The following is a 24173-nucleotide window of genomic DNA, read 5'->3' as shown; positions in this document are numbered from 1 at the left end:
AATCCCTGAAGCACATGAGCTTGCATCTTCAAGAGGAGTATAGACAACAGCTTGCGAATGGATGCGAGAATGCTGTTTGCAGCGGGGTGTTTTGCAATGCAGAGCTTGAGGATGAGCTTGTGGATAGAATATCCGAAACGCTTTCTGGATATGGAAGTGTGTTTCTGTGCAGGAACATGGACCGAGTGGCTGATGGGTATGGATGTGCAGGGCAAGATGTGCTGAGAATGAGAAGCAAGGTCTTGAACTTTTTCTTTTTTGTGTGCCTGAAGACTGTGGGGCCTAGGAAAAATGTTCGGTTTGAAAGCACTAGTGCAGGGGATAGCGAAGCAGTGAGTGCTTGCGGATGCTATGTTGGATGCAAGCATAAGCCAAGCAGGAAGAAGTGCAATGTGATGGAAAGCGATGAAGAAGCTGATAAGTCTGGAGCTTTGGCAAGAGGATGTTGTGATGAGGGAGCAAGCAGGAATCAGCTTGGATGTATGAAAGTAGATGAGATGGCTGAAGAAGAGCTCATTATGCCTGAAGGAGCGGATCATTCGATTTGTGAGCTGCTTTCGAATAAAAATGCAGCCTCTGCTGAAGACACACACCTGATTGGGTCAGTATTCCGATTGCTTGTTAGGAAGTATGAAGAGGTGCCTCAGTTTACTCTTGGAATGGTTATTTTACGAATGTATGGAATGTTCAGCAAGCATTGGAAGCTTACAGGTATAAACTACCCGATTTTGTGTAAGATTCTGCAGAGCGTAAGATGTGTATACGGAGAAATGGCAAAGAGAGCAGGCTTGTGCGAAGGGATTGTGTGCAGCTATAGGAGCAGGCATTATAAGACAAATAAAGCAATGTGTGTGTATCCTTCGAGACTCACGAAGGCCGATCTTACAATGCTAGTCAACGAGGTGTCATGCGGCTTGAATTCATCTGCAAGCACGGAGTGCAGGGAGGATACAAGGGTTAACGGGATGCTGAGCATGCTGTATGTACTGTATTGCATAAATGAGGACTATGGGATATTAAGCCACAAGAGATTCTATCTCCATGAGTTCTGTGAAAGGATGGATTTTCGCGAGGAATTCAAGTACCTGCGTGCGAAGTCGAAAACAGCATTGGAGTATCCCTTTATTCTTCCTGTACACATTAAAGCGGAGCTCATCAAGTGCGAGAGCAACGACAGGATGAAGAGCTCGCTACAGGATTCGTTCTTCAAGTCGCTTTTTGAAGGCCACATAGACCCTTACTTGTTTGTGACTGTCGATAGGGAAACTGTGTATAGAGACAGCATTGAGATTTTCAAGCAGCTGGATCCTCAGGATGCAAGGAAGCAGCTCAGAACAACGTTCCGGAACGAGGAAGGAGTTGACTCTGGAGGGATACGCAAGGAGTATTTCCAGCTGCTGAGCCATGAGATCCGGGCGGACAGTAGGCTGTTTGAGCATGTGGAAAACAAGATCTGGATCAAGGCAGGAGTGAAGGACGAGTGCGAGTATGAGGCCGTCGGTAGGATCATTGCAATAGCACTCTACAACAACATTGTTCTGAGCATTCCCTTTCCCAGGCTTTTTTTCAAGAAGCTGCTTGAGAAGAAGCCAACGATTGAGGATCTTGCTGAGATATCCCCAGATGTTGCCATGTCTTTAAAGAAGCTAAGGATGATGTCCAAGGAGGAGATTGACTTTCTCGATCTACGATTTGTTTCAGAGTACTTCGAAGAAGGCAATGCCAGAATTCATGCGCTTGTTGAGAACGGAGAAAACATAAGATTGACTGAAGACAACATAGGCCTGTTTGTGGAGAAGTATTCTGAGTTTTATACGGATGTTCTTGTAAGGCCGCAGTTTGAAGCACTCAAGAAGGGATTCTACTCGGTTATGGAGAAGTGTAAGCTTGCATATCTGAATCCAAAGGAGCTTGAGAAGATAATGATGGGATCGAATGGCTTTGATATCAAAGAAATCCGGTCTGCAACTACATATTCTGGATTTACTGAGGACTCCTCGGTAATTGTGCACTTCTGGGAGATATTTGAGGCGTTCGACAAGAAGAAGAGAAAGAAACTTCTGCAGTTCATCACAGGGAACGATAGAATACCGGTGTCTGGGTCTGTGTCGCTGAAGCTTGTGATTATGAGAAATGGTTGTGATACAGACAGACTTCCGTCGTCACAGACATGCTTTAACACATTGCTTCTTCCTGAGTATTCGTCCAAGAATAAGCTGGAGAAGAAGCTAGAAACTGCACTTGAGCTAACAGCAGGGTTTTTCCTGCTTTGATAATAAATCCTTTGTTTATGGTCTTTGTTTTATACAGTGTAGCATATCTATTATATATATCTATTGGCAATGGTGTGCATGATGGCTAAAGCACAGGCTGTCCGAATCTTCACTGTCTGAATCATCACTGTTGACATAAAAGTTGGTTGCTGATGTATAATAAACACAGTCTCCTGTTTGCAATGCAATAGCATCTTTTCTGAGCATATATGGTGTTTTCAATGCGTTTGCATTTGTCTTAATGTTTTCATGACCATATGCTTTGATGCTTTCACAATTATTCTTGACGTGTGCTCTAATGCCGCTAGATTTGCTTCCTTTCAATTCTAGAAAACAATTCCAGTCCTCAGTGTATGGCACATCAAACTCCTCTGTCTCGCCTATTGCATCTCCCTGGCACCCAATCCACCAGCAAAACGTGGTTTTATACACATCTAAATCATTTATCACACTTGCTTGATTCATTTGCTCACTCACCACACGGCTCTTCATCCCTTCTCCACGCAGCTCATCACCAACATTCAAAAATTCCATCAAATCTTATTTATTTACCAAGCTCCACATACTTCTGTTGCAATAAATATAAATAATCAGCAATTGCCTTCCCACCACGGCTGCTATTCATGCACATGCTCTATCCATCTTCATCCGGCACAATGTATTTCTCAATCTCTTTTCTTCGCTTCTTGTCTTTGCCTTCTCGCTCCTCTCTTCTCCTTACATCCTTCTTTCTATCATCCAACTTCCCAATAAAGTACTCTCCAGTCTCCATCTCGGCATCCTCCTTCCGCCTTGCCTCACAGTCAGGCATTCCTCCAGACACCCTGCCCACCTTCTTCTTCATCTTACTGCCTCCGCTCTTTCCCTTCTTCGTGGCCTGTGGAAGATACCTCTCCCAGTCCTCAAATTTCTTTCCATCATCACTCTCAAGCTTCCTCTTCTCAATCAGCCTCTTGATCTGGTATATCGGATGAACATTGTCCATGCACTTGGTCACAACCTCTTTCACCTCCTCAACTCCGCGAAAACTTCCTATCACACTCACCGTCTTTCCATGCACAAGTACATAGCACCCTGTCACCTTCCGGATCGCCTCCAACGTCATCTCCTTCGGCCCTATCAGCCGATCGCGTCTTTTCTCAAAGACCTTTTCAGACCCTGCAAGACTCTTGATGTCAATCACCTCGCAGAAACACTCGTCCTCAAGCACCTTCATCGCCTCCTCAACTCCAACCCCACGGCCAACAAGCTTCACAAAATTCACTGCCTTGATAAATATAAACGGATCCCTCGTGCTTGCATTCGTCAACACGCTAATCACATTCCTTTCAAAATCAATCGCACAGCTTATCTTCTTCTTCTCAAGCGCCAGCACAATATACTTCTCTGTCTGCTCAATATACTTCACCCTATACTTCGGAAACATCACTTCTTCACAACTCACCTCCATAAACTCATGCTTAAAGTCACTCTCCACAAACTTCACCTCTCCTTCCATCTAGGGGTATTGCCCCTTCCTTATTCTTCTCTCATCGCCCAGACTTCTACTCATCATTCCTATCCATATGCTCAAGCCATTCAACCTCCACTTACCGCTCCCCTGCATTCATCCGTTGCATCCCTTTCTCAAACATCTTGTTCATCATCCTGTACACCGCATTGCATTTCATTCCGTACACTTGCGCTTCAAACTCATCACAAATCACAATCTCCCGGTCATCTTGCCTCCCCATCGCATCCAGCATCCTTCGCACATACACCAAAAACATCGTCTTGAACTTCGCACTGATGCAAAGCCTGCTCATCTCGCTTAGAACTTCAACAGCACTCCTAAAATCCCCATTCCTCATAAGTCTAACGCTCCTCCAGAACTTACTCCATTCTGTACCCGCATGCTCTTTAACTCCAAGCACCTCCTTCATCCTGCACAATGCACCACGAGCATATCTGTCTCGATTCCTCAGCTCATCCAGCAAAAACTCATTGCTGAACTTCAAATACTTCACAAGACAAGGATACCTTACTGCAAGCATTACAAGCTCCCGGAGACTGCATCTGCCAAAATACTCTTCCGGTGCATTTCTGAACACTCCATCAATCACTCCCAACTGCCCACTGGCTTCCTCCAATCCTTCCCTATACCTCCCATATCTGCACGACTGCTCTATAAGTGCCCGCATTGCCATGCTACGGTATTTGCTCGTCGACTTGTACACATGATAAAATACCGCATCGTTGTCTTTGAAAAACCGCGAAAATACTCCCACATACCTGACCACAATGTCATTAATCACACTGTCTGTAGAGTAAAACATGTGCAGAACATGCGTGTCTATCTCATCCACATGCTTGCAAATCCTCTCAAGGTGCTTCAGTGCTAGGAGCTTCACCATCCTGTCCTTCGAATGCAAGAGTCCATACATCTTCCTTACCCCACACATCCTCACATCTCGCTCTCTTGCCCTCCTCACTACTCTTGCAATATTGAACAGGCATATCTCCGCCTTAGCATATGAAAGCTCCACCGACACATCCACTGCAAGAATCTTCTTCAGATGCACATTCGGCTTCATCACGGGGATCTAATATCACTCACTATAACAACATATTACAATAAAAACACTTTCAGAGTAACTATGACACATAATACTACTAAGTACACACAACGTTCTCATCACAAAGTGCTGCAACATCCCCCAGCTTCACAGTCAGTTTGCACTTCTGCTCAGCCACAGAGACATCGCAGGGGTTACGCAGAAAAAAATTCAAATCATTCGCAACTCCTGCCTACAGTTTATTCAACTACATGCATCAGGCATCCATAGGCACATCCTTCATAGCCGCTTTCATACAAGACCCTGCTGCCTTTATTCATCCTTTATCTTCCCACTTTCTTCTGCCTTTTGCTTCCTTGCCTTGGGCTCAATAACCTCCAAACCTATCGATATCACCACCCCTATCACACATGCAACCTGCATCCTGCTCATGGTGTGCCCAAACACCACTAACGAAACAAAAATAGACAGCATCTTCCTCGTGACATTCACCATCGTAAGAGTCAACGACCCATGTGCCTGCACCATCGAGTACACCACCCCCTGCCCAATCACATTAAATGCCGAATACAGCAGCAGATCAACGCCCATCCCAGGCACTGCTCTCACAAACTCAATCGTATATCCAATGCTGTTCTGCTTCAGCCCCATTGCAAGAACAATTGCAAGCCTAAACCCATTCGTGTAGTACATCATCTCAAACGGCGTCACTTTGAACTCTCGGAATACATGGTCTTGCTGCGAGTTAATAAACCCATCTGCCGCCAGGCTTAGTACAAGAATCATCCCTCCAAGCACACTCGTTCCGCTTCCGCTCCTTCTGCTGCCATCAAGAAGCGAAAATAGTACAACACACACAGAAACAAGGCACAGAGACAAGCACCTTCTGCAACTCATTCGCCGCCTATACACCAAGATGTTTATCAACGCAATAGGCACAAGCTTGCATGACTTTGCTATCACTAGCGTAGGATAGCTAAGATACCTTAGCGACAAAATTCCAAGGCTCGCCGATGCTATGCTCAAAAGCGCTAGGCACAGATAATTCAACATCAAACGCCTGCACACATTTCCTCCGGTTCTTCCCATCATACATCTCCCAAACATCATTCCTCCCAGGCTTTGGAGCACTATGGGAAACAGCATCGACTCATATTTCTTGCCTGCATATGTGCCTGTGGCTATTTTCTCTCCAAAAACTCCAAACACAATGAAAAACACATAGATTCCTGCTGTGTGCAGTGCAAGACTAGCATATCTGTTCAATGCCATTCGCAGGGATTCACCACAAATGCAAACAAATCAGCCTGCCCATGGTGTTCAAAGCACTACTTGAGCTACCTTGCGAGTCTCCAGAGCTCGTTTCGACCGCAATATGCAATGAGGATGCTGAAGTCAATAAGGCACATGTGGAGTATTCGCATCACGGCAATCAGCTTGTGATCAGCTTGTCTGCACAAAGAGCAAAGGATCTCAGCAGGGCAATCAATGCAATACTGTCTAGGTTCAGACTGTGCACTGACACTGTTGAAATGTGCAAGTCTCTTCAGAAATAAACTGTGTGGCTGCTGATAATTATTATTTATTCATGAACGATGTGCTTGAGAATTCGTATGGACCGACGGCAATTAGCTTCGGCTATCATGCAGAACCATGCCAAGGCGTGCGATTTCGTCTGTGCTGGCGCCTGAGTTCATTCCAGTGTCAACAGGAACAATCTTGAAATCGGCCTTTACTTCCAGGCTACCCTTTACACATGTAATCACTGGCAGTTTTTTCTTTTTTGCGATTCCCTCGGTTATCTGATACGAGTTGCTTGCCAGAATGTACCACTTTTTCTTGCTTGCATTCCGTATTAGTTCTTCTATGCAGTCAAATGAGCATTCTGTGTGTTCATGGCCGCAGTCAAGCACTTCAAGATATCTGCAGAAGTCGCTTTTCTGTGTCTTTCGTAGCTTTTGGTATGCTTTGTATGTGCACTTTGTCACGCCAAGCCTCGGCTGGCTTTTAAATATGTCTGTGATATGCTTCAGCCTGAGCATTGATTTGTTCATTGCTGTGATGAACTGCTCCTCGGCTACCATACGGAATGGCTCTCTGTACCCAGCGCCCTTCAAGGCCTTAACGATTTTCTTGTTGTTCTTGTGTGTCTTCCTATGCATGGAAGGGTAAAACGCCAAGGTGATGTGCCCCCATGGCCAGTCATGAGGATAGAGGGATGGAGCTTTCTGAAGAGGAGTTCTATGTGCAGAGATCAAGTGCAGTTAAGGCAGAGCTTGCCGGTGGGAACGAAATGTATCCTCACAAGTTTGAGGTAAGCCACTGCTTTAGGGAGATACTGGATATGGCAGGCAAGGAATCGACGCCTTTTGTAGGAGGTGAAGTTGTGAGGTCAGCAGGGAGGATTATGAACATACGTATGCACTCAAGGTTTTGCTTTTTCTATGTGGTTTCTGGAGGAGAAGCGATTCAGCTTGTTGTTAACATTAAGGAGCAGGATGCAAAGAGAAGCAGTGCTGTAAGATTTGCAAAGAGAGGAGATGTGGTTGGGTTTGTGGGAAACCCTGGAAGGACAAAGACACTGGAGCAGTCTGTGTTTGTGTGTGATCTTGATGTTGTTGCGCCATGCATGAGAACAATTCCCACTGAGCACTTTGGGCTGAGAGATGCAGAAACAATATACAGGAAAAGGCATCTTGATCTGCTGATTAACAAGGAGTCGAGGGAGAGGTTTGAGACAAGGGCAAGGATAGTGAAGTATGTGCGGGCTTTTCTAGACTTCAGAGGGTTTATGGAAGTTGAGACGCCGATGATGAACTTGATTCCCGGCGGAGCAGCAGCAAAGCCGTTCATTACGCACCACAACGAGCTAAAGCTTGATCTGTACATGAGGGTTTCGCCCGAGCTGTATCTTAAGAAGCTTGTGATTGGAGGGTTTGATAGGGTGTATGAGATGGGGAAGCAATTCAGAAACGAGGGCATCGACCTGACCCACAATCCTGAGTTTTCATCATGCGAGTTTTACATGGCATATGCAGACTACAATGATATTATGGATATGACGGAGGAGATGCTGTCTGGATTGGTGCACGAGCTATTTGCAAGTGAAGTTGTGAGATATGAGCCTAAGAAGCGTGGAGAGGAGGCAAAGCCTGTTGAGATTTCGTTCAGTAGGCCGTTCAGGAGAATAAGCATTCTTGAAGAGCTGAATGCCAAGCTTGGATTGGAGCTTACTGGAGAGAATCTTGAGGATGAGAAAACTCTTGAAAAGCTTATGGATGTGTGTGCCAAGGAGAATGTTGCAGTTGAGAAGCCGCACACACTTGCAAGGGTTCTTGACAAGCTAATTGGGCATGTTATTGAGCCTCAATGTGTGAGCCCGACGTTTATCAAGGACTATCCTGTGGTGATGTCTCCGCTTGCCAAGAGGCATAGGTCGAAGGTAGGCCTTACTGAGCGTTTTGAGCTTTTTATCAACAGCAAGGAGATCTGCAATGCATACACAGAGCTTAACAATCCGTTTGAGCAGAGAGAAAGGTTTGAGCAGCAGGCAAATGACCAGAATGCCGGAGATGAGGAAGCAATGATGCTTGATGAGGATTTCTGCACTGCTCTTGAGTATGGTCTACCACCCACGGGGGGATGGGGGCTTGGTGTTGATCGCTTGGTGATGTATCTGACGAATGCAGCGAACATAAAAGATGTTATTTTTTTCCCAGCAATGAAGCCTGAGTGATGTGGATCTGGCTACGAAGTGCTGGGATGGTGCAAGTTGATGAGGCAACGAGTGTTTGATGCCTGCTTTAATAAATGGTTGGGATTCGATGTTTTGTTGGGACGGGATGAGGAGGCATTTGATTTTGAATCCCTGGATGGGCATGGAGGCAAGAGCAGGATTGCTCAAGCACGGTGATAATACAAGTGCAGGAGATGGCGGAAGTGGCGAAGCTGTCTTAGAGCTGATGGCAGAGATCGGTGTGTCTGTGTATCTGAGCTTTGCATCTGATGAGCATCTGAATGAATATATAGGAAAGGGAGATGAGAGGATCAGGTTTCTGACAGGATTTTCTGGATCGAATGGAATTGCAGTGACATGCAGGCATCCGGTGCTGTACACAGACTCAAGATACTATATACAGGCCATTAACGAGCTGAAGGCTTACAGGCTGAAGAAGATGGGAGAGGACGAGAAACTGGAGGATTATATTGAGTCTGTGTGTGAAAATAAGCAGGTGGGTGTTTGTGGAAAGCTTATAAGTTCGAAGATGTATGATGATCTTGAGAAAAAGCTTGCACTGAAAGGATTGATGCTTAGGCATATCGATGTTGATTTGGTTGACCAGGTATGGAAGGACAAGCCATGCAGGATATTCAACGAGGTATATGCGATTGAAAACAAGATGATCTTTGAGTATCAGATGCAGTTGGCGAGAATATGCAATGATGAGGAATATAAAAGAAAGCTTGAGGATATGGCTGCTGAGAAGAACACAAGTGTTGCTGGAATGCCATACAGGCAGAAGCTGCAGAAGATACGGAGCATTGCTGGAGAATGGAAGACGCTTGCTATAACAGATCTTGATACAATTGCATGGGTGTTCAACCTGAGAGGGTCTGATATAATGTATAACCCGGTTTTTTATTCGTATTGCCTGATTTCTGCAGATGCAGTGAAGCTGTTTGTGAATTGGAAGCTAGAAATCGATGGTGTTGAAGTGTATGCATACGATGACTTTGAAGAGCATGCCAGGCTTGTTGACGAAGACGTGCTTGTGTCTGGAAGATGCAATGCACATGTAAGGAGTATGTTTAGAAATGTTGAGTATACAGGAAGTATAAGGCAGCTCCAATCAGTCAAGACAGATGTGGAGATTACAGGGTTCTGCTTAGCATACGTTTATGATGGAATAGCTCTTACAAGGCTGTTTGAGTGGATTGATGAGAATCTTGATGAGGGTATAACTGAGGAGATGGTTGCAAGCAAACTGGATGCGATAAAGAGGGAGTTTGATGGATATGTGCAGCCGAGCTTTGGCACAATTGTTGGGGGAGGACCGAATGGAGCAATTGTGCACCACAAGGCCGGGCTTAAGGTGCTGCAGAGGAGCGAGCTTATATTGATTGATAGCGGTTCGCAGTATGTGTTTGGAACAACAGACACGACAAGGACACTGCACTTTGGAGTACCAAGCAGTGAGCAGAAAAGAAACTACACGCTTGTTCTGAAAGGGCAGCTGAGAGCAATGCAGATGAGGTTTAAGCCAAGCATGCCTGCATCGTCACTGGATACACTGTCTAGAATGGATCTGATGAAGGAAGGACTGGATTATGGCCATGCAACTGGGCATGGAGTTGGGCACTTCTTGTGTGTGCATGAGTCACCACCCAGCATATCAAGCAATAGCAGTGAGGTGCTGATGCCGGGAATGGTTTTTTCGATTGAGCCTGGGTACTACAAGGAAGGAGAGTATGGAATACGGATTGAGAATCTAGTGTGTATAACTGGCACAGATAACGGGTTCAACGCTGTAGAGAATCTTACACTTGTTCCATATCAGCTCAAGATGGTTGATGTGTGCCTGATGAATGAGGATGAAGTTGATTATCTGAACAAAGTCAGCAGAGGGATTAGGGAATCACTCGAGCCGTTCATGATTGGCTCGCCAGGATATAAGTTCTTGGTTGAAAACACAGTGCCTATACGAAAATAGTAGTGTGGGTGATTTGTGTGAGATGCATATGTGCTTGCAGCAGCTATAGCTATGCTGGCAGGATTGGAGAGTAAATTGCGTGTTTATATGGGTTCTACAAGTGTTTTCTAAAGATTTATTTGACAAGTGTTTGTGTGCTTGATCAGCAAAATTCATTCTCATTTGCACTTCGCATACAATTAATCGAATGTTGCATTTGACTGCGTCACACCTCATATCCGGGCGGGTCGATCAGATCATACAGCAGATTGATGTTCTTTTTGCACAATGGACAAGTGTCCTTTAGATCAAGCCACTCATCAATGCACTCCTGGTGGAAATGGTGCCCACATGGAAGGAGCTTCAGCTTAGTGCCTGGCACATAGTTGTCAAAGCATATGGTACAATGATAGGTATCATCCGAAAGATCGTTCTGGTCCTTGTACAGTATCTCCTGCAGCTTTGGCTTGATAAATGTTATCAAAAATAGAAGCAGCATAATTGCAAGCAGCGGTGCTATAAACGCCACAAATCCAAGCGTGATGAAAACTGCAGACGTGTAGTACAGCAGCGGGTTTGTCACATTGCAGTTCTTGCACTCCTGCAACCATCCAAACCCAATCAAGTACCAAAACAACAGCAGGATCTCTGTAAAGTTCGACAGTAGATTCGTATCTGCATCCTCCCTGTACTCCGGTATCCTGTTTATTCTGAAAAACGCCATATTCTTCGATAAAAAGATCCCAAATCTGGCAATTGTCATTACTACATACACTAACAAGAAAAACTTCAGAGGCATCTCGCAAGTCTCATGCCTGGTAAGCGCCAGCACAGTCAATCCCGTAGATATCTTCATAAAGCTGAGACCCGCCTCCATGAGTATAAATGCCTTCAGAAACCTCAACGCGCTCATTCTTTCATGGAATTGAGGATTTGTAAGACTATCCTCTTCCCTCACATCCATCCTGTGTCCAACTAATTTTCTTTTTATTTTTTTCAAAGGGGCTTTCTGCTCGCAATTGGTCCATTGCAAAACCCACTGTATAAATGAAAGCTCTGGTGTTCATAGATATGTATTTGCCAAGCTGCCATACCAACACTTACAATAACGCAATCATCAAGGCATCGCTATGCTTATGCCAAGGGCATACATCTTCAACATCCAGAGGGATTTAATATCCACCTACAAATCCCGCTCGTAGCAGCTCACATGAAGCTTCAAGCTTGTACATGCTTTTTGATGGAGACACCTTTCTTACAATCCTCAGCAAGTCTTTTGATACCTTTAGGCCGATCTTTCTGAAGATGTACTGCTCAACATCCTCGTCATTCCTGCTGAAGAAATAGCAATGCACAAGGGCATCTGCATTCCATGCACTGATTCTTTCAAGGTATTCCAGGCTATGCTCAGGAAGATTCAAGAAGAAGTGATCGATCCTCCTTCCTACCATCACGCTCAGAAACTCATCGGCAGTAAGGTTAAACACCTCAATATTGCTGCTTTTGAGCTTATTGGCTTCAATCGATGCCTTGATGCATTCAATTGCATGTGGATTCAGGTCATTTGCATACACCTTGCATCCGTTCTTGAGTGCCCTCAAAGAAACAGGCCCGACCCCACAAAAGAGATCGCAAACAGTCTCTCCAGGCATAAACATTCTCAGCAGCTCAAGCCTTTCATTTTGTAGCTTGGAGCACCAATAAACATTCTTGTAGTCGATGCAGAACAGAAGCCCTCCTTCCTTGTGGACAGTTTGCAGGTTAGGCTCTCCCCCTATGACCTCAAGATCAAAAGACCTAAACTCATTTGATATGCACCCAACTTTGGTTATCACTGTCATTCCTGTCTTTTCGTGAATTACTCTTCCAATTGCATGCCTATAGTCCATCTGCTGCCCATCTAGGTTCAGGTGCGCAATGCTGCCCACTATTTCAAATGACGATGGCACCTGGACACCAGTAGGAAGCATCTTTTCAAGCACCTCTGCGTATGTGAAGTAATTGTAGTTCAGCTCGATATCTATCCATGTGTAAATGCATCCAGTTTCCTCGATTTTGCACTTGCTATCATCAACCAGCATTAGAATATCGCAGTCAACGATTGTCATCACTTTGAAGCATGCATACTGTTTTTTTGTGTGGATAACCGACGGGATTCGTGCAATCCTCCGGGCACTGCCTCTGTGCCTTGAAATCATCTCTGAAGCTTCTGAATTGCTCATTGCAAGTGCCAGTGACCGAATGATCGATCTCATTGATTCCTTCTCATCCATCATACGTATGGTAGGGCTGTTCCACTCAGGAAGGGTCGTGCATTCAAAGCATACAGATCTGCACAACAACACACTAATAAGTCATAAGCACAGGTAATATTTATTTGCAGCTCGATTTGCTTTTGCTACAGCCACTCTACATTGCTGCTCAGGATGGATACTGCAGTGGCGGTCTTTTAAACCAAAAGACTCAGCTTTGATCGTCGTATTCTTCCAGTGTCATTGCTGTAAGCTTCATGACTTCTCTCCTGTAGTCCTTCTCGTTTTCTCTAAAATGCCTTGCAGCATCTACATTTGCGGGGCTTTCGCAATTCGGCGACGTCAGAAGCGTTATGATGCTGATGATGATGCTCTCCGGTGTCCGCACAGGAAGCCACCTGTCTCCAAGAGACTCGTAGCCATACTTGTCCTCCCCTGCATCGTGGAGGATAGATATGCACACATTCCCATTCTCATCTATGTTTGGATGCCACATCTTTGAGCAGAAGCGAAATGTCGGCGGCGAGTCTGGGTAGCTTGCCGGAAAGAGCATTACTGCCTTGAATATCCCGTTTTCGTACGGCGTCTTTCTTGGCCCGAAAATCAGCACCTCCCACGTGTATATGTTTCCGTCCACAAGCCCCACGCTGTAGTACTCGTTGGGGCTTTCTTGGATCCGCTTGTAGTCCTTTAGAAGGATGCCCGTTGAGAAGTGTCCTTTGCCTGCAGCCATGTTGTTTTCTGGGTTTGAAACCCGGTGATTTATATATTGGATCCGATGCACAATCGAAACCTCGGGCATTCTTGTGCTGGATGAGTGCAGTGCGGAGTGTAGCTGGCGCATCCAATGCTGATGATGAAATACTGCGCACGGCATTGAGATGTGGAGGAACGAAAATATTTTGCCAAAAATTTGTACCCTACGAATGGCAGACCTTGAAAAGTCGCTGAAGATATTCCCTCGACAGGCTGGAGTGTATGCAAAGCCATATAGCTCTGGCGAAGAGAAGGCGATTAGGAAGGTTCGTGCAGAAGTGTATGGATACAAGGCGCCCGAGACGGCCTATACAAGGAATTACATCGATAAGAAGTGCCCGTTTACGGGAGACGTGAATGTCCATGGAAGGATCATCCGGGCAGTAGTTAAGAAGATGAAGGCTGAGAAGACGATAGTAGTGGTGGTGAACTATTTGCACTACAGCAAGAAGTACAAGAGATACAGCAGACGACACACCAATCTGTCTGTGCACATGTCACCGTGCTTTGAGGGGATGATAAGTACTGGAGACAGTGTGATCTGTGGCGAGACTAGGCCACTTTCGAAGACAAAGTCCTATGTGGTTCTTGGATGTATCAAGAAGTCTACACCACAGGGTGAATTCAAGCTTCTTGAGAGTATCTAATAAAATACTTTTATTGCGCTCTGGATGTATATGTATCCTGCATTGAACAAACATGCAGTGTCTTCATGCATGCCGCTGAATGCTATTCGGCATGGCAGCCTCCTTCGTGAATGTTGGCCAGCACAATGTCATCAAAGGATGCAAGCTTGCTTTTGATAACACCGATTGGATGATACAGTACACTGCTCCATCCATCACTGCTTATGCAGAATGCAGTGCCGACATGGCACTTTGTCTGGATGCTGTATCCAAACACTCCGCATGGGCCATATGCTTTGCTGCATTCGCCTTTAAACACGGCATCATTGCACATTCCAACATGTATGATGCTCCGATGCACATTCTTCGGCATGCCAGCTCCAAGAATCCTTGCTATGTATGCATCACCGGGTGATGAAAATACTATTGCAGGGAGGTTAAGTATGGTTGCAGTAAGAGATGCAATGGTACCACCCATTGAGTGCCCAGTAAGAACCAAGCTCTTACCAGGATACATATTCGCAACAGATTGTACTATTTGAAGTGCATCTGCAAGATATCCCGTTCTGTTGAGGTCCTTGCGCTTCTGCAGCTCGCATTCATGCGTGTTACATATTGAGTATAAAACCTTGTCAATAAATTTGTCTGCTTTTGATGTTCGTCCTGTTTCTATTCCCATGAATGCAGGGCTTGTTCCTTTGAATGCCACAACCACACTAGTGCCATGCGCAAATGCTTTTGCACGTAACCTACTATCGCCGTACCCAAATACAGCCAGCTCGTTGCTTAGACTACTTTTTGAATATGTGTTTGCAGCCATATCGGCAAATGCAAGTAGATTGACTCTGTTTGTGAAGCTAAGCATCATACCTGAATGAATGTCATGCTGGACTTGAATGCCATCTGGCATGGATTCAGCATCAAATGCACCAAATGCTGCAGTGTAAACAGATACGGTGAATAGTCGCATGCAATCTATGTATCAACAAAGGAAGCATGCTACATAAATAGTTTCACCTGCTGCTCCCACTCTATGATATGCATTTCTGATCATATCAAATGCTTATATAACATAATTGACCTGCTGGCTGGAATAAGCGCATTGAATACACATGGGAAGTCATTTACTGCATTAGAGGCAGTTACAATACCTGTAGTTGCACAGTGCATAGAATCAAGGCATCCAGGCATGCTTTTCCAAAGTATCAAGTATGCATTTATTTGTAATTCAAGCAAGAGCATGCTTGAGAAGATATCAGACATACTCACTGTGGTTAGTATACATACATACATCAATCTTGCTTGCACACAAATTCTTTCTGAGCCAATCACGCTTGCAAGAATACTAGGAATATCATGCATGTGCATGCTTATACAACTTGCTTTTCCAGCAACAATTAGCACGAATTGGAGAAGAAAGGTATTCCATGTTTGTATATTTTTTGTGTTCTACAGGCAGGAAAGGCTGTCTTTTGTACTTGCAGAAGGCCTTCTTCTAATCACAGCGGTTCTTTCATCTTCCCACTGCATCAATGTGCACTTGATGTTGTTCCTTAGCAACAACGACCGAGGAGCAACTATTGCTTCTCATGCATATCTTCTTGCAGCATGTGTGTATCCAAGGCTGTTCGTAAAAGACGAAGAGTATGTGTGCTCGCTGATATCGATCTGCTTTCTAGACACAGCGGCGTCTGTGGTTGGACAGCTGCTTGGGAAGAAATCAAAGTCTGTCCATGGAATGGTTTCAGGCATACTGCTTGCATTAGTGGTATACTTTATTCTTTATGGAAACCACAGCAGAATGGTTTATTTTGTGCTGATCGGGCTGGCTGAGTACCTTGTTCCAATTAATGACAACATATCTATACCAGTGCTTTCAGTACTGTACTTCCGATACATGCGCTTCAATTCCAGCAGCACCCTGCTTTAGATTCGCGGGATGGGTCCTTAAGGCATTCGGTATCAAACTTGGCGCTTTTTAGCTTCTTCTTGTCTGTACTGCATCTTTGCATCTTTGCGCGTTTGTAGATGGCAGACACCAGCTCAAAGAATGCCTCCCTGACATTGTCTCCGGTCATTGCAGATGTTTCAAAAAATGAAAGACCGTTTGCAACAGCCTCGTCTCTTGCACTCTGTGTATCGACCTCGCGCTCAGCTTCCAGGTCTGCCTTGTTTCCCACAAGCATGATCGGAATGTCGTTTGGAGAGAAGTCTCTGAGCTGCGATAGCCACAGGCCTGTTGCCTTTCTAAGGCTGTCTTTATTTGTGGTGTCGTATACAATGACTGCACCTGATGTTCCTCTATAGTATGCCTGCACAATTGCCTGGTAGCGCTCTTGGCCGGCAGTGTCCCATATCTGTGCTTTTATGACATCATTATCTATTTTGAATGTGAGTGTGCCAAACTCGACACCTATTGTTGCTTTTGAGTCGTGGCTGAACTCGTTGCGGGTCAGCCTTGAAAGCAGGTTCGTCTTCCCCACGGCCGAGTCTCCAATCAGCACGATCTTGAACAGGTAGTCGAAGTTTTCTGATCGAGAGGCCATTAGCATGAGTAAATAAACAGAAGCAACTTATAACTATTAATGCATCCAAAACGACATCAAATCTGATCGTAGTACATGGCGTGTTTGTTTTGATCCCTAAATGCTCAAGAAGATCCTCTTGAGGATACTGAACAGGGTGCTCGGCAGCTATGTTGAGAACATAGATAGGCATCAGATAGAGCTTGGGATATTCAAAGGGCATGTCTCAGTCACGAATCTTAGGATCAAGCCGTGTGTGATATCGACAATCTTCAAGGGAAGGGTGATATGCAATAGCATTGGGATGCTCCATGTCAAGGTTCCGTGGAAGAGCTTTAACAAGCATCCTGTTGAGATTCACATCCGCGATGTTGAAATCAAGCTTGGAAAGGCGGGCTTTTGCTGGTGCTTTGCAGATGGAGGGCTGTGCCGTGAGTGCAGTGCACACGAGGCATACGAAGCCATGAGTAGGCTTGATCGATTGAATCTCTTTTCTGACGATGGCGGCAATTCTGTGTTGTTTACAGACCTGATCGCTGGAAATGGATTTCGTGTCTTGGTGGAAAACATAAGCATTGAGTATGTCAGCGGCGTGCCTATGGGCATTAGGATCAGGCAGGTTTCGTTCAATAAAAGGCAAATTAGCAGTTCAGACTGCAGAGGTAGCAATCCAAAGATGTTTGATGTGTTTGGAGTCGAGACGACTGGGCTGATGGCCGTCATACCATCTTTTGATGTGCTTTCTACAATAAGTATGGCTAATGAGCGAGTTTGCATTGATACACGCATTGGCGAGCTGAGAATCAAGATAAGGCAGGCAGTTGCTGAAGAGATCATGGCGAGAGTGAGGGACTATGAAGAGGACGGTGTTAGATGGAAGCTTTTCAGAATGCATGGCGAGTACAAAATGTTGCTCAGGATGCTGAGGGATGCGAACGGGCTTGATGGAATCAACGATGCTGTTGTTGTTGATAAGCCAGCCATCGTTAGAATGCTCAAATGTCTTGTTAGATTACAAGTCAGAATAATTGAGTCGAAAGGCGTATTGCTTGATGACATACCTGATCTAGTGGTTAGAATCAAGGAGTATGCAAGCCTTCTGGGTGGGCACAGCTTAACACAAAAAGAAGTAGATAAGAAGAATGCATATGAAAGAGAGATGTGCCTTGAGCGACTGCTGAGGATTAGAAGGATACGATCGAGTCAGATGAAGAGAATGTCATGGAAGAGTTTACTCTATGATCAGAGCATATGCATAAAAGAGAAAAGCATGGCAAAGATGCAGTTAAGTGTTCTTCTGGAAAAGCTTGTAGTTGAGTTTATTGATGGGGAGGGGCAAGGTGCTCGCATGATCCTTTCTGGAGTAAGTGCCAGCTCTAGCGATTTGTTATCTGAAGCAATTATAAGATTTAAGGTGAACGAGTCGAAGGGATACTTTATTGATGCATGCATGAATGAGCATGAGCCTTACTGCGAACTTGTATCGCATTTTGCTGAAGTTAAGTGTGTCTTAACATATGAAGGAACAGACATGTACCTTAAGGGATACATAGATCGATGGATGCTGTACGGATACCAGAAAGAGCTGGCACATGTACTTGGTGTGCTTGTGAGGAGTGTGAGGAGTGCTTTGCGGCCATCTTGTATGCCTCATGGGTTTCCAAGCAGATTCCGTGTGAATGCGAAGATAAGGATGCTTACTACTGAGTTTGACATTCTGAAGCTGATTGATGCAGGGGAAGGCAAAAGGCACAGTGTTGTATCTGAAAATGTGAGTGTGTCGTATCTGGACGACTCTATAGGCCGAAGAAGAGTTGGATCGTTGTGTATATCGTCTGTGGTTGTGAGTGTGGCAGACAGGATTACTGAGGCAAGAATACCGCTTTCTAACAGCATAGAGGTAAGCATATTGTTTGTAGACGGAGTGTTTTATGCAAAAACATCGATGATGGATTTATACATGCATGAGGTGTCTGCTGGGAAGGCTCGGGATGGAATGATGTTTCCTTCGGGATTCACTGTTCCAAACTTCGAGGTGTGCTCTGACACGATAAAGATCAATGTGAGCGAAGGTGTTATTGAAGTGGAGAAGGTAAGGATTGGAGGAAACGGAGGAAGTTTGATGTTCTGCAATGTGTATGGATGTAGGCTGGTTGATGGAGAAGGACAAGAGGTGTTTTGTGTGCCCAAGATGAAGATGAATGTGCGCTTGCACGAGTCTGTTTTTGTGGATGTTGGATATCTGAGCGTTCGTGGTGGATATAGAAGAATGCTGAGGAGAATGAATGTGATGGTGAATAGAAGAGGAAGCTTGCAAGGACTGAGAGTTGTTGTTAGTATTGAGAGGCTGAGGATTCGACTGCGCGGAAGGGAAATGCAGATGAAAGTGGATGCTGATGGATGCAGTGATGGGCATGTTAAGAAAGCGATAGTGCGGATGAATAGCAGTATGCTATGCGTGAATGGGCTGGTGTATGGAGAGTTATGGAGAAGTGATGAGGTGAATTTAGCGTTTAAGAAAGAGGACTTATGCAAATTGATGGAAGTTTACAGGTTTGCCTGGGGAGTGTTTGGAGTAGGATACATGAAGGAGTATAGTATGATTGGCAAGGAAGTGTGTCTAAGCAATGTGCAGGTGAATATTGAATACTTGGTGATGAGAGTGCCTGAGCTGAATTGCTGGGCTGGGGAGTATGGAATGCATGTGATGCCAGCGAGTGTGGTGATTTGTGAAGATACTGGATCTGAGTGTTGTGGCCAAAGTGTTGCTTTTGAGCTTGTTGATGGATTGGCATTGGGAAAGCTGGGCAGTATCAATGTGAAGATACATGGAGAGATAAGCGATAGAGTTGTAAATGTTCTTGCGAGTATATATGGATGCATGATGAAGATGCTAAATGAGGAGGAAATTAAAGGGAAGGATATGAGGAGCTGTGGCTGTATGATTGACTTAAATGTGAAAGTGATGCTGGATGTATGTGTTTGGATAGCATCTAATGAAGATAGATTGAATGTTGAGGGAGTGGTGATGGCTATAGTGAATGCCGGCCGATGGAAAGTAGAAGTAAGTGTGTTGGAAGTAGCAACAGAGGATATGCATTTGGCTAGATTGAGTGAAGTAAGCGTTGCTAATGAGGAAGACAGAATGCTGATGCGTTGCAGGAGGATAGAGGTTGGGATTGAGATGCATAGGATTGCGAGTGTAGTTTATGCATTTGCAGATGCATGCATGCATAGTGGGGGTTTTGATGGTAGGCCGAGCTTTTTGGAGGCTATCGATGTAAATATTGAAGAGGCGATACTCTGCTATGGAAACGACATGCAGGTGATAAGATTAAGGGAGGTTAGATATGATGGAGAATGCAAGATGTATTGTAAAACTGCGTTTGGAACAGAAAGCATAGTGGAGTACAGGAAACGAAGGGGAAGGAAGAAGGGGCTTGTGCTGAGTGTACAAGGAGGATGTTGTGATGTGAGCATGGCTATTGATACGATGTGCATGTATTTTTGTGATTGCCTGAAAGTTTGTGAAGTTTTGAAAATTGAGACGCATGGAGAAGCAATTGGAATGATTATGATGGGAATGGAAGGCATGGCGTGTGGAGGAATGATGAAGGTTTGTGTGCCTATTGGATATATTGCGATTGATGGAGAGGCGAGGCTGAAAGGCAGGATTGTATGTGGAGTTGAGATGTATGAATATGACGGCCGAAGGTTTGTACCTGTTGTTGAAGAAAATGTATATGCTATTAGTGGTGGATGCAGTGGAGTGAGTGTCAGCCCACTGAATAGATTGAGAGTCTTGGGAAGCAGAGATGTTTTTGAGAGTGTTTGTGGTGTGTTTCGAGGATCTACCAAAAGTAATATGGGGTATAGAAAGGTTCGAGTAAGGAATGCAACGGAAGTGTTGTTGATGGTAAGGACAATGAGAGGTGATTTGAAAGTAGAAGCAGGCGAAGCCTGTGATGCTGAGGTTTGGAATTGCGAGCAAGGTATAAAAATAACGAATGAAGATGGAAGCAGTGGAGGATGTGTAGATGTGTGCATTGGACAAACAAGCATTGATGTTGATGGGAAGAAGTGTATTTTGAGTGTTGAGCAGAAGAATGGTGTGTTTGCAGTGACGATTGTTCATTCACTGGTGCTTATTAATCTTTGTGAGTTGGTGGTTTGCATGAGGATAAGGTACTCAAATGAGAATGTGGCTGAGATTGAGATGCAAGGAGGAGAGATGCATACTGTGCCTTTATGCGGAGATTTTATGCTAGAGATGGGATTTGAGAGGAGATACTCTATGGTTGGAAGGATGAATGTGGGGAGTGTGGAACAAGGGATTGGATGGAGATGTATGATGGATGGGGAGATTACTGTTGGGGTTGATGTTGTTTCAAGGAATGAGCGTATACCTGGCATGATTGTGATGATTGTGTATCCTATCTTTGAGATAATGAACAGAACTGGGCTTGCATTAGATCTTATGTTATGGACAAATGAGAAGCTTGCTGTAGACGAATCTAAGAATGGATTGATCCGGAAGAATGTTTTGTTTAGTATAAGTGATGGAGAATGTAAAGATGTGTATGGAATTGATGCAAGCGAGTATTTGTTGCTTAGTGTTCTTGATGCTGAGAGTGGAGAGAGTTCAAAGGTGTTTAGTGAAGAGGAGGCGATTGGAGTGTGGAGGAGGCGATTGTTGATAACGAAGGAAAGCTGTGGGATTGATGAGTTTTTTGGAAGGCATGACCTTATGTTCAAGGCCAGGATTGCCATATGCTCGCGCATGATGGTGATGAATGGTTTGGACAGCGATGTAATGATTAATGGATGTGTGTATCAGAAGGGAATAGCGTGTTCTGAAGTGATACCGGTGATCCGTGATATGGAAGTTGATGGGTATAGACTTGGCGCGCCTATTGATACAGGCAAGATGTGCATTACGGAGACTGTGCTGATGAAGAACGCTGCATGTGCCGAGGATGGGGTAGCTTGTAACGATGCAAAGCAGGTGGATATGAATGCAGATAAACTGATGGAGAAAGCAGGTGTGGATGCAAGAGGATATAAGAGTAGCAGCTTGATGAATGCAGAAGGGACGGTGCAAGGCGTGGAATGCAGAGTTGGCATGCAGCTGAGCCGAATGAATGTTCTTGTTGAAGTCAAGCAGATGCAGGATGCAAAAGCAATTGTGATAAGGCATGCATGTGTGTTTGTCAATAGCACAAGGTTCAGACTGTTGATAGTGTCTGAGCACGAATATTTGAGTGTGGAGGCAAACAGCACAAGCCCTATGAAGATGATATCAAGCGGGGTGTTTCTGTTTGCAGCAGGAAATGGATGTAGAGTGCGCATGAGTGGAGATAATGTGTATGTTCCAGCAGATATTGCGGCAAAGAAGCACTTCAGCCTGAAGATTCCGGATTGTGTGCTATTCAGTGTCAGTAGGATGATGGACAACAAGCAACAGGTGTTTATTGTAATGGAGGAAAATGAATGGCCATATGCAATATGCAACAATACGCGGTTTGAAGCGAAGTTTGTTCAGGACCGTGGGATTGCCGATTGTGTTGTCAATAGCATGTCTATTTACTGGTATGCATTGGAAAGCATGGTACTTGAGCCGGTTATTGCTTTTGAAATATGTGGAATACAGACACAGGTTCACTTGAATAGAAATGAGACCTTGATGGTTGCTGGAATAATGATATGTGTTTTTGAGACAATCAGATGTAGGGTTGTGGTTGTGTCGGAAGATATGGATGATTTAATGAGCAATTGTGTAAGCATGGTGCTTGATATTGGCGAGGCGGGTGTTTCATTTATGGATGCGGAGGGTGCAGAGGCATTGTGCATCAACTTGGCGAATACAAGGGCATTGGTGAAGCGTAGATGTGGGGTTATGCAGCTGCTTGGAGAGGCGTTTGCATACGAGAATTCTGAAGTTGATTTGCAGATTGGCAGTGTGCAGATTGATAACCAGGCGTTGCTCTGTGTTTTTCCGGTGGTTGTTTATCCTCTTGAGAAATCGAAGCGCATAGGACGAATGAGAGGAGAGGAGGGAAGCTTTATGTCGCTAAGATTTGAAATAGATAGATCTGTGCATTGCATTGCGGTGTCTGATATGTACTGCAATATCGGTGGGTTTGCATTGAATGTTGAAGAAACACTTGCAAAGAAAATCGCGAGAATATTTGATGTGTGTGCACTGCATGGAGATGGAGAAAACGCAAATAAGCAAGCATGGATCCGAATTTCTAGGATGAGAATCGAGCAGATGCGGATGAAGATAAATTTCCTAAAAGATGTGGAATCGGGATTTGTGTCAAGTGTGATGGGGTTTTTGATAAACAACGTCAGCGATTTTTCTGCTGAGATCGATGGAATGTGGGAAGAGGGAGTGCATACATCCACTGATAGACTCATCAGCATGGTTGGTGATTTTTATCTTGCACAGTTCAAGAGCAATTTCTACAGAGTGTTTGCGCATCTTGATTTTATTGGAAACATTGGAAGTCTTACTGAATCTGTGTCAATAGGCATGAAAGGATTGCTCGCTGAGTCTATGTCTGGCGACACTAGCGCCACACGCGGAATTGTGAGGGGAGGAAAAAGCCTACTGAAAAACACAGCTTTTGGAGTTTCTAATACAGTTGGAAGGTTCTCAAGAAGTGTAAGTGCAGGCGTTGCACTTGTGGCGTTTGATGCTGAAAAAAGAAAGAATGCTTGGAGTCCTTACATTCATGATGCTTATCTTATAGTACCGATGAGCAAAAGCCGTAAAGGTGTGGTTGCAGCAATATGCAAAGAAACAGGAGGGTTGGTTCGAGCAATAACACACGGAGTGGCAGGAATAGCAACCACACCGATCCGAGGAGCATCGCGTGGTGTTTCTGGAATGATAAAAGGGCTGGGTAAGGGTGTTGTTGGAGCGTTTGCAAAGCCAATTGCTGGTGTTGCAGATCTTATAGCGAATGTTTCAGAGAGCATAAAAACGTGCGTTGATGGAAAGGTGTTTAGAATCCAGTATCCAAGGCCCTACATCGATGAGTATGGATATGATGAAGGCCTGTGCCAAGGATTTTACATATTCTCGGTGATGATCAAAAGAGCATCTGATGAAAGATTTGCTGATGCTTCGTTTGGCACGCTTAATGTGAAGTGCCAGTTGATACTAACAACAAGAAGAATGCTGTTATTAAGCAAGCACGACGTGCTGAATGTGTGCATATCAAGTGTAGATGTTGATGAAAAAATTCATCAGGTTATAATTGGTGTGCTTAGGGTTAATGTAGAAAGAATGGCTTTCATCAATTCTGTAAAACAGATAAAAGCAAGTACCGGCTCGATAATGGGTGGATAAGATAATACACCATTCTGGAATCAACACAGATGTGAAGTATTCAACTTATACAGTACGGTAGCAATGGCAAGCAATAAGCTCATGTTGTGTGCTAATGAAATAAACTTATGTATGTAGTAACTGGATGGCCTGAGCAAGT

General features: G+C 44.6%; 17 protein-coding genes across 17 annotated transcripts; 7 read left to right on the top strand and 10 right to left on the bottom strand.

Annotated features, from left to right (window-relative positions):
• Positions 1–14: 14 nt before the first annotated feature.
• On the top strand, positions 15–2273 carry HK407_04g07530 (ubiquitin-transferase; the record flags this gene model as incomplete). Its single annotated transcript, XM_060420738.1, has 1 exon — positions 15–2273. The coding sequence occupies one exon, from the start codon at positions 15–17 to the stop codon at positions 2271–2273; it is 2259 nt and encodes a 752-aa protein (XP_060277103.1).
• A 60-nt stretch (positions 2274–2333) lies between these two features.
• Positions 2334–2807, bottom strand: HK407_04g07520 (uncharacterized protein; the record flags this gene model as incomplete). Its single annotated transcript, XM_060420737.1, has 1 exon — positions 2334–2807. The coding sequence occupies one exon, from the start codon at positions 2805–2807 to the stop codon at positions 2334–2336; it is 474 nt and encodes a 157-aa protein (XP_060277102.1).
• Positions 2808–2907: 100 nt separating this feature from the next.
• Positions 2908–3771, bottom strand: HK407_04g07510 (RNA-binding protein; the record flags this gene model as incomplete). The annotated part of the gene is made up of 1 exon (XM_060420736.1): positions 2908–3771. The coding sequence occupies one exon, from the start codon at positions 3769–3771 to the stop codon at positions 2908–2910; it is 864 nt and encodes a 287-aa protein (XP_060277101.1).
• Positions 3772–3862: 91 nt separating this feature from the next.
• Positions 3863–4846, bottom strand: HK407_04g07500 (uncharacterized protein; the record flags this gene model as incomplete). The annotated part of the gene is made up of 1 exon (XM_060420735.1): positions 3863–4846. One exon carries the CDS (start codon positions 4844–4846, stop codon positions 3863–3865), a length of 984 nt encoding a protein of 327 aa, XP_060277100.1.
• A 294-nt stretch (positions 4847–5140) lies between these two features.
• Positions 5141–6100, bottom strand: HK407_04g07490 (UDP-N-acetylglucosamine (UAA) transporter; the record flags this gene model as incomplete). The annotated part of the gene is made up of 1 exon (XM_060420734.1): positions 5141–6100. The coding sequence occupies one exon, from the start codon at positions 6098–6100 to the stop codon at positions 5141–5143; it is 960 nt and encodes a 319-aa protein (XP_060277099.1).
• Positions 6101–6141: 41 nt separating this feature from the next.
• Positions 6142–6384, top strand: HK407_04g07480 (uncharacterized protein; the record flags this gene model as incomplete). The annotated part of the gene is made up of 1 exon (XM_060420733.1): positions 6142–6384. One exon carries the CDS (start codon positions 6142–6144, stop codon positions 6382–6384), a length of 243 nt encoding a protein of 80 aa, XP_060277098.1.
• A 72-nt stretch (positions 6385–6456) lies between these two features.
• Positions 6457–6990, bottom strand: HK407_04g07470 (uncharacterized protein; the record flags this gene model as incomplete). Its single annotated transcript, XM_060420732.1, has 1 exon — positions 6457–6990. One exon carries the CDS (start codon positions 6988–6990, stop codon positions 6457–6459), a length of 534 nt encoding a protein of 177 aa, XP_060277097.1.
• Positions 6991–7022: 32 nt separating this feature from the next.
• Positions 7023–8564, top strand: HK407_04g07460 (tRNA synthetase class II; the record flags this gene model as incomplete). The annotated part of the gene is made up of 1 exon (XM_060420731.1): positions 7023–8564. The coding sequence occupies one exon, from the start codon at positions 7023–7025 to the stop codon at positions 8562–8564; it is 1542 nt and encodes a 513-aa protein (XP_060277096.1).
• Positions 8565–8700: 136 nt separating this feature from the next.
• HK407_04g07450 (methionine aminopeptidase) lies at positions 8701–10539 on the top strand (the record flags this gene model as incomplete). The annotated part of the gene is made up of 1 exon (XM_060420730.1): positions 8701–10539. The coding sequence occupies one exon, from the start codon at positions 8701–8703 to the stop codon at positions 10537–10539; it is 1839 nt and encodes a 612-aa protein (XP_060277095.1).
• A 205-nt stretch (positions 10540–10744) lies between these two features.
• HK407_04g07440 (RING domain-containing protein) lies at positions 10745–11482 on the bottom strand (the record flags this gene model as incomplete). The annotated part of the gene is made up of 1 exon (XM_060420729.1): positions 10745–11482. One exon carries the CDS (start codon positions 11480–11482, stop codon positions 10745–10747), a length of 738 nt encoding a protein of 245 aa, XP_060277094.1.
• Positions 11483–11690: 208 nt separating this feature from the next.
• HK407_04g07430 (Met-10+-like protein) lies at positions 11691–12794 on the bottom strand (the record flags this gene model as incomplete). The annotated part of the gene is made up of 1 exon (XM_060420728.1): positions 11691–12794. One exon carries the CDS (start codon positions 12792–12794, stop codon positions 11691–11693), a length of 1104 nt encoding a protein of 367 aa, XP_060277093.1.
• Positions 12795–12981: 187 nt separating this feature from the next.
• Positions 12982–13503, bottom strand: HK407_04g07420 (ubiquitin-conjugating enzyme E2; the record flags this gene model as incomplete). Its single annotated transcript, XM_060420727.1, has 1 exon — positions 12982–13503. The coding sequence occupies one exon, from the start codon at positions 13501–13503 to the stop codon at positions 12982–12984; it is 522 nt and encodes a 173-aa protein (XP_060277092.1).
• Positions 13504–13696: 193 nt separating this feature from the next.
• HK407_04g07410 (ribosomal protein) lies at positions 13697–14173 on the top strand (the record flags this gene model as incomplete). The annotated part of the gene is made up of 1 exon (XM_060420726.1): positions 13697–14173. The coding sequence occupies one exon, from the start codon at positions 13697–13699 to the stop codon at positions 14171–14173; it is 477 nt and encodes a 158-aa protein (XP_060277091.1).
• An 82-nt stretch (positions 14174–14255) lies between these two features.
• HK407_04g07400 (uncharacterized protein) lies at positions 14256–15122 on the bottom strand (the record flags this gene model as incomplete). The annotated part of the gene is made up of 1 exon (XM_060420725.1): positions 14256–15122. One exon carries the CDS (start codon positions 15120–15122, stop codon positions 14256–14258), a length of 867 nt encoding a protein of 288 aa, XP_060277090.1.
• Positions 15123–15185: 63 nt separating this feature from the next.
• HK407_04g07390 (uncharacterized protein) lies at positions 15186–16082 on the top strand (the record flags this gene model as incomplete). Its single annotated transcript, XM_060420724.1, has 1 exon — positions 15186–16082. The coding sequence occupies one exon, from the start codon at positions 15186–15188 to the stop codon at positions 16080–16082; it is 897 nt and encodes a 298-aa protein (XP_060277089.1).
• Positions 16057–16704, bottom strand: HK407_04g07380 (rab11-like GTPase; the record flags this gene model as incomplete). Its single annotated transcript, XM_060420723.1, has 1 exon — positions 16057–16704. One exon carries the CDS (start codon positions 16702–16704, stop codon positions 16057–16059), a length of 648 nt encoding a protein of 215 aa, XP_060277088.1.
• Positions 16705–16798: 94 nt separating this feature from the next.
• On the top strand, positions 16799–24034 carry HK407_04g07370 (vacuolar protein sorting-associated protein; the record flags this gene model as incomplete). The annotated part of the gene is made up of 1 exon (XM_060420722.1): positions 16799–24034. One exon carries the CDS (start codon positions 16799–16801, stop codon positions 24032–24034), a length of 7236 nt encoding a protein of 2411 aa, XP_060277087.1.
• Between the last annotated feature and the right edge of the window lie 139 nt (positions 24035–24173).

The sequence above is a fragment of the Ordospora pajunii genome, assembly GCF_021821965.1.
Source record: "Ordospora pajunii strain FI-F-10 chromosome Unknown Cg_04, whole genome shotgun sequence".
NCBI classification, from domain to species: Eukaryota; Fungi; Microsporidia; family Ordosporidae; genus Ordospora; species Ordospora pajunii.
This window is presented reverse-complemented; position numbering and strand designations above follow the sequence as displayed.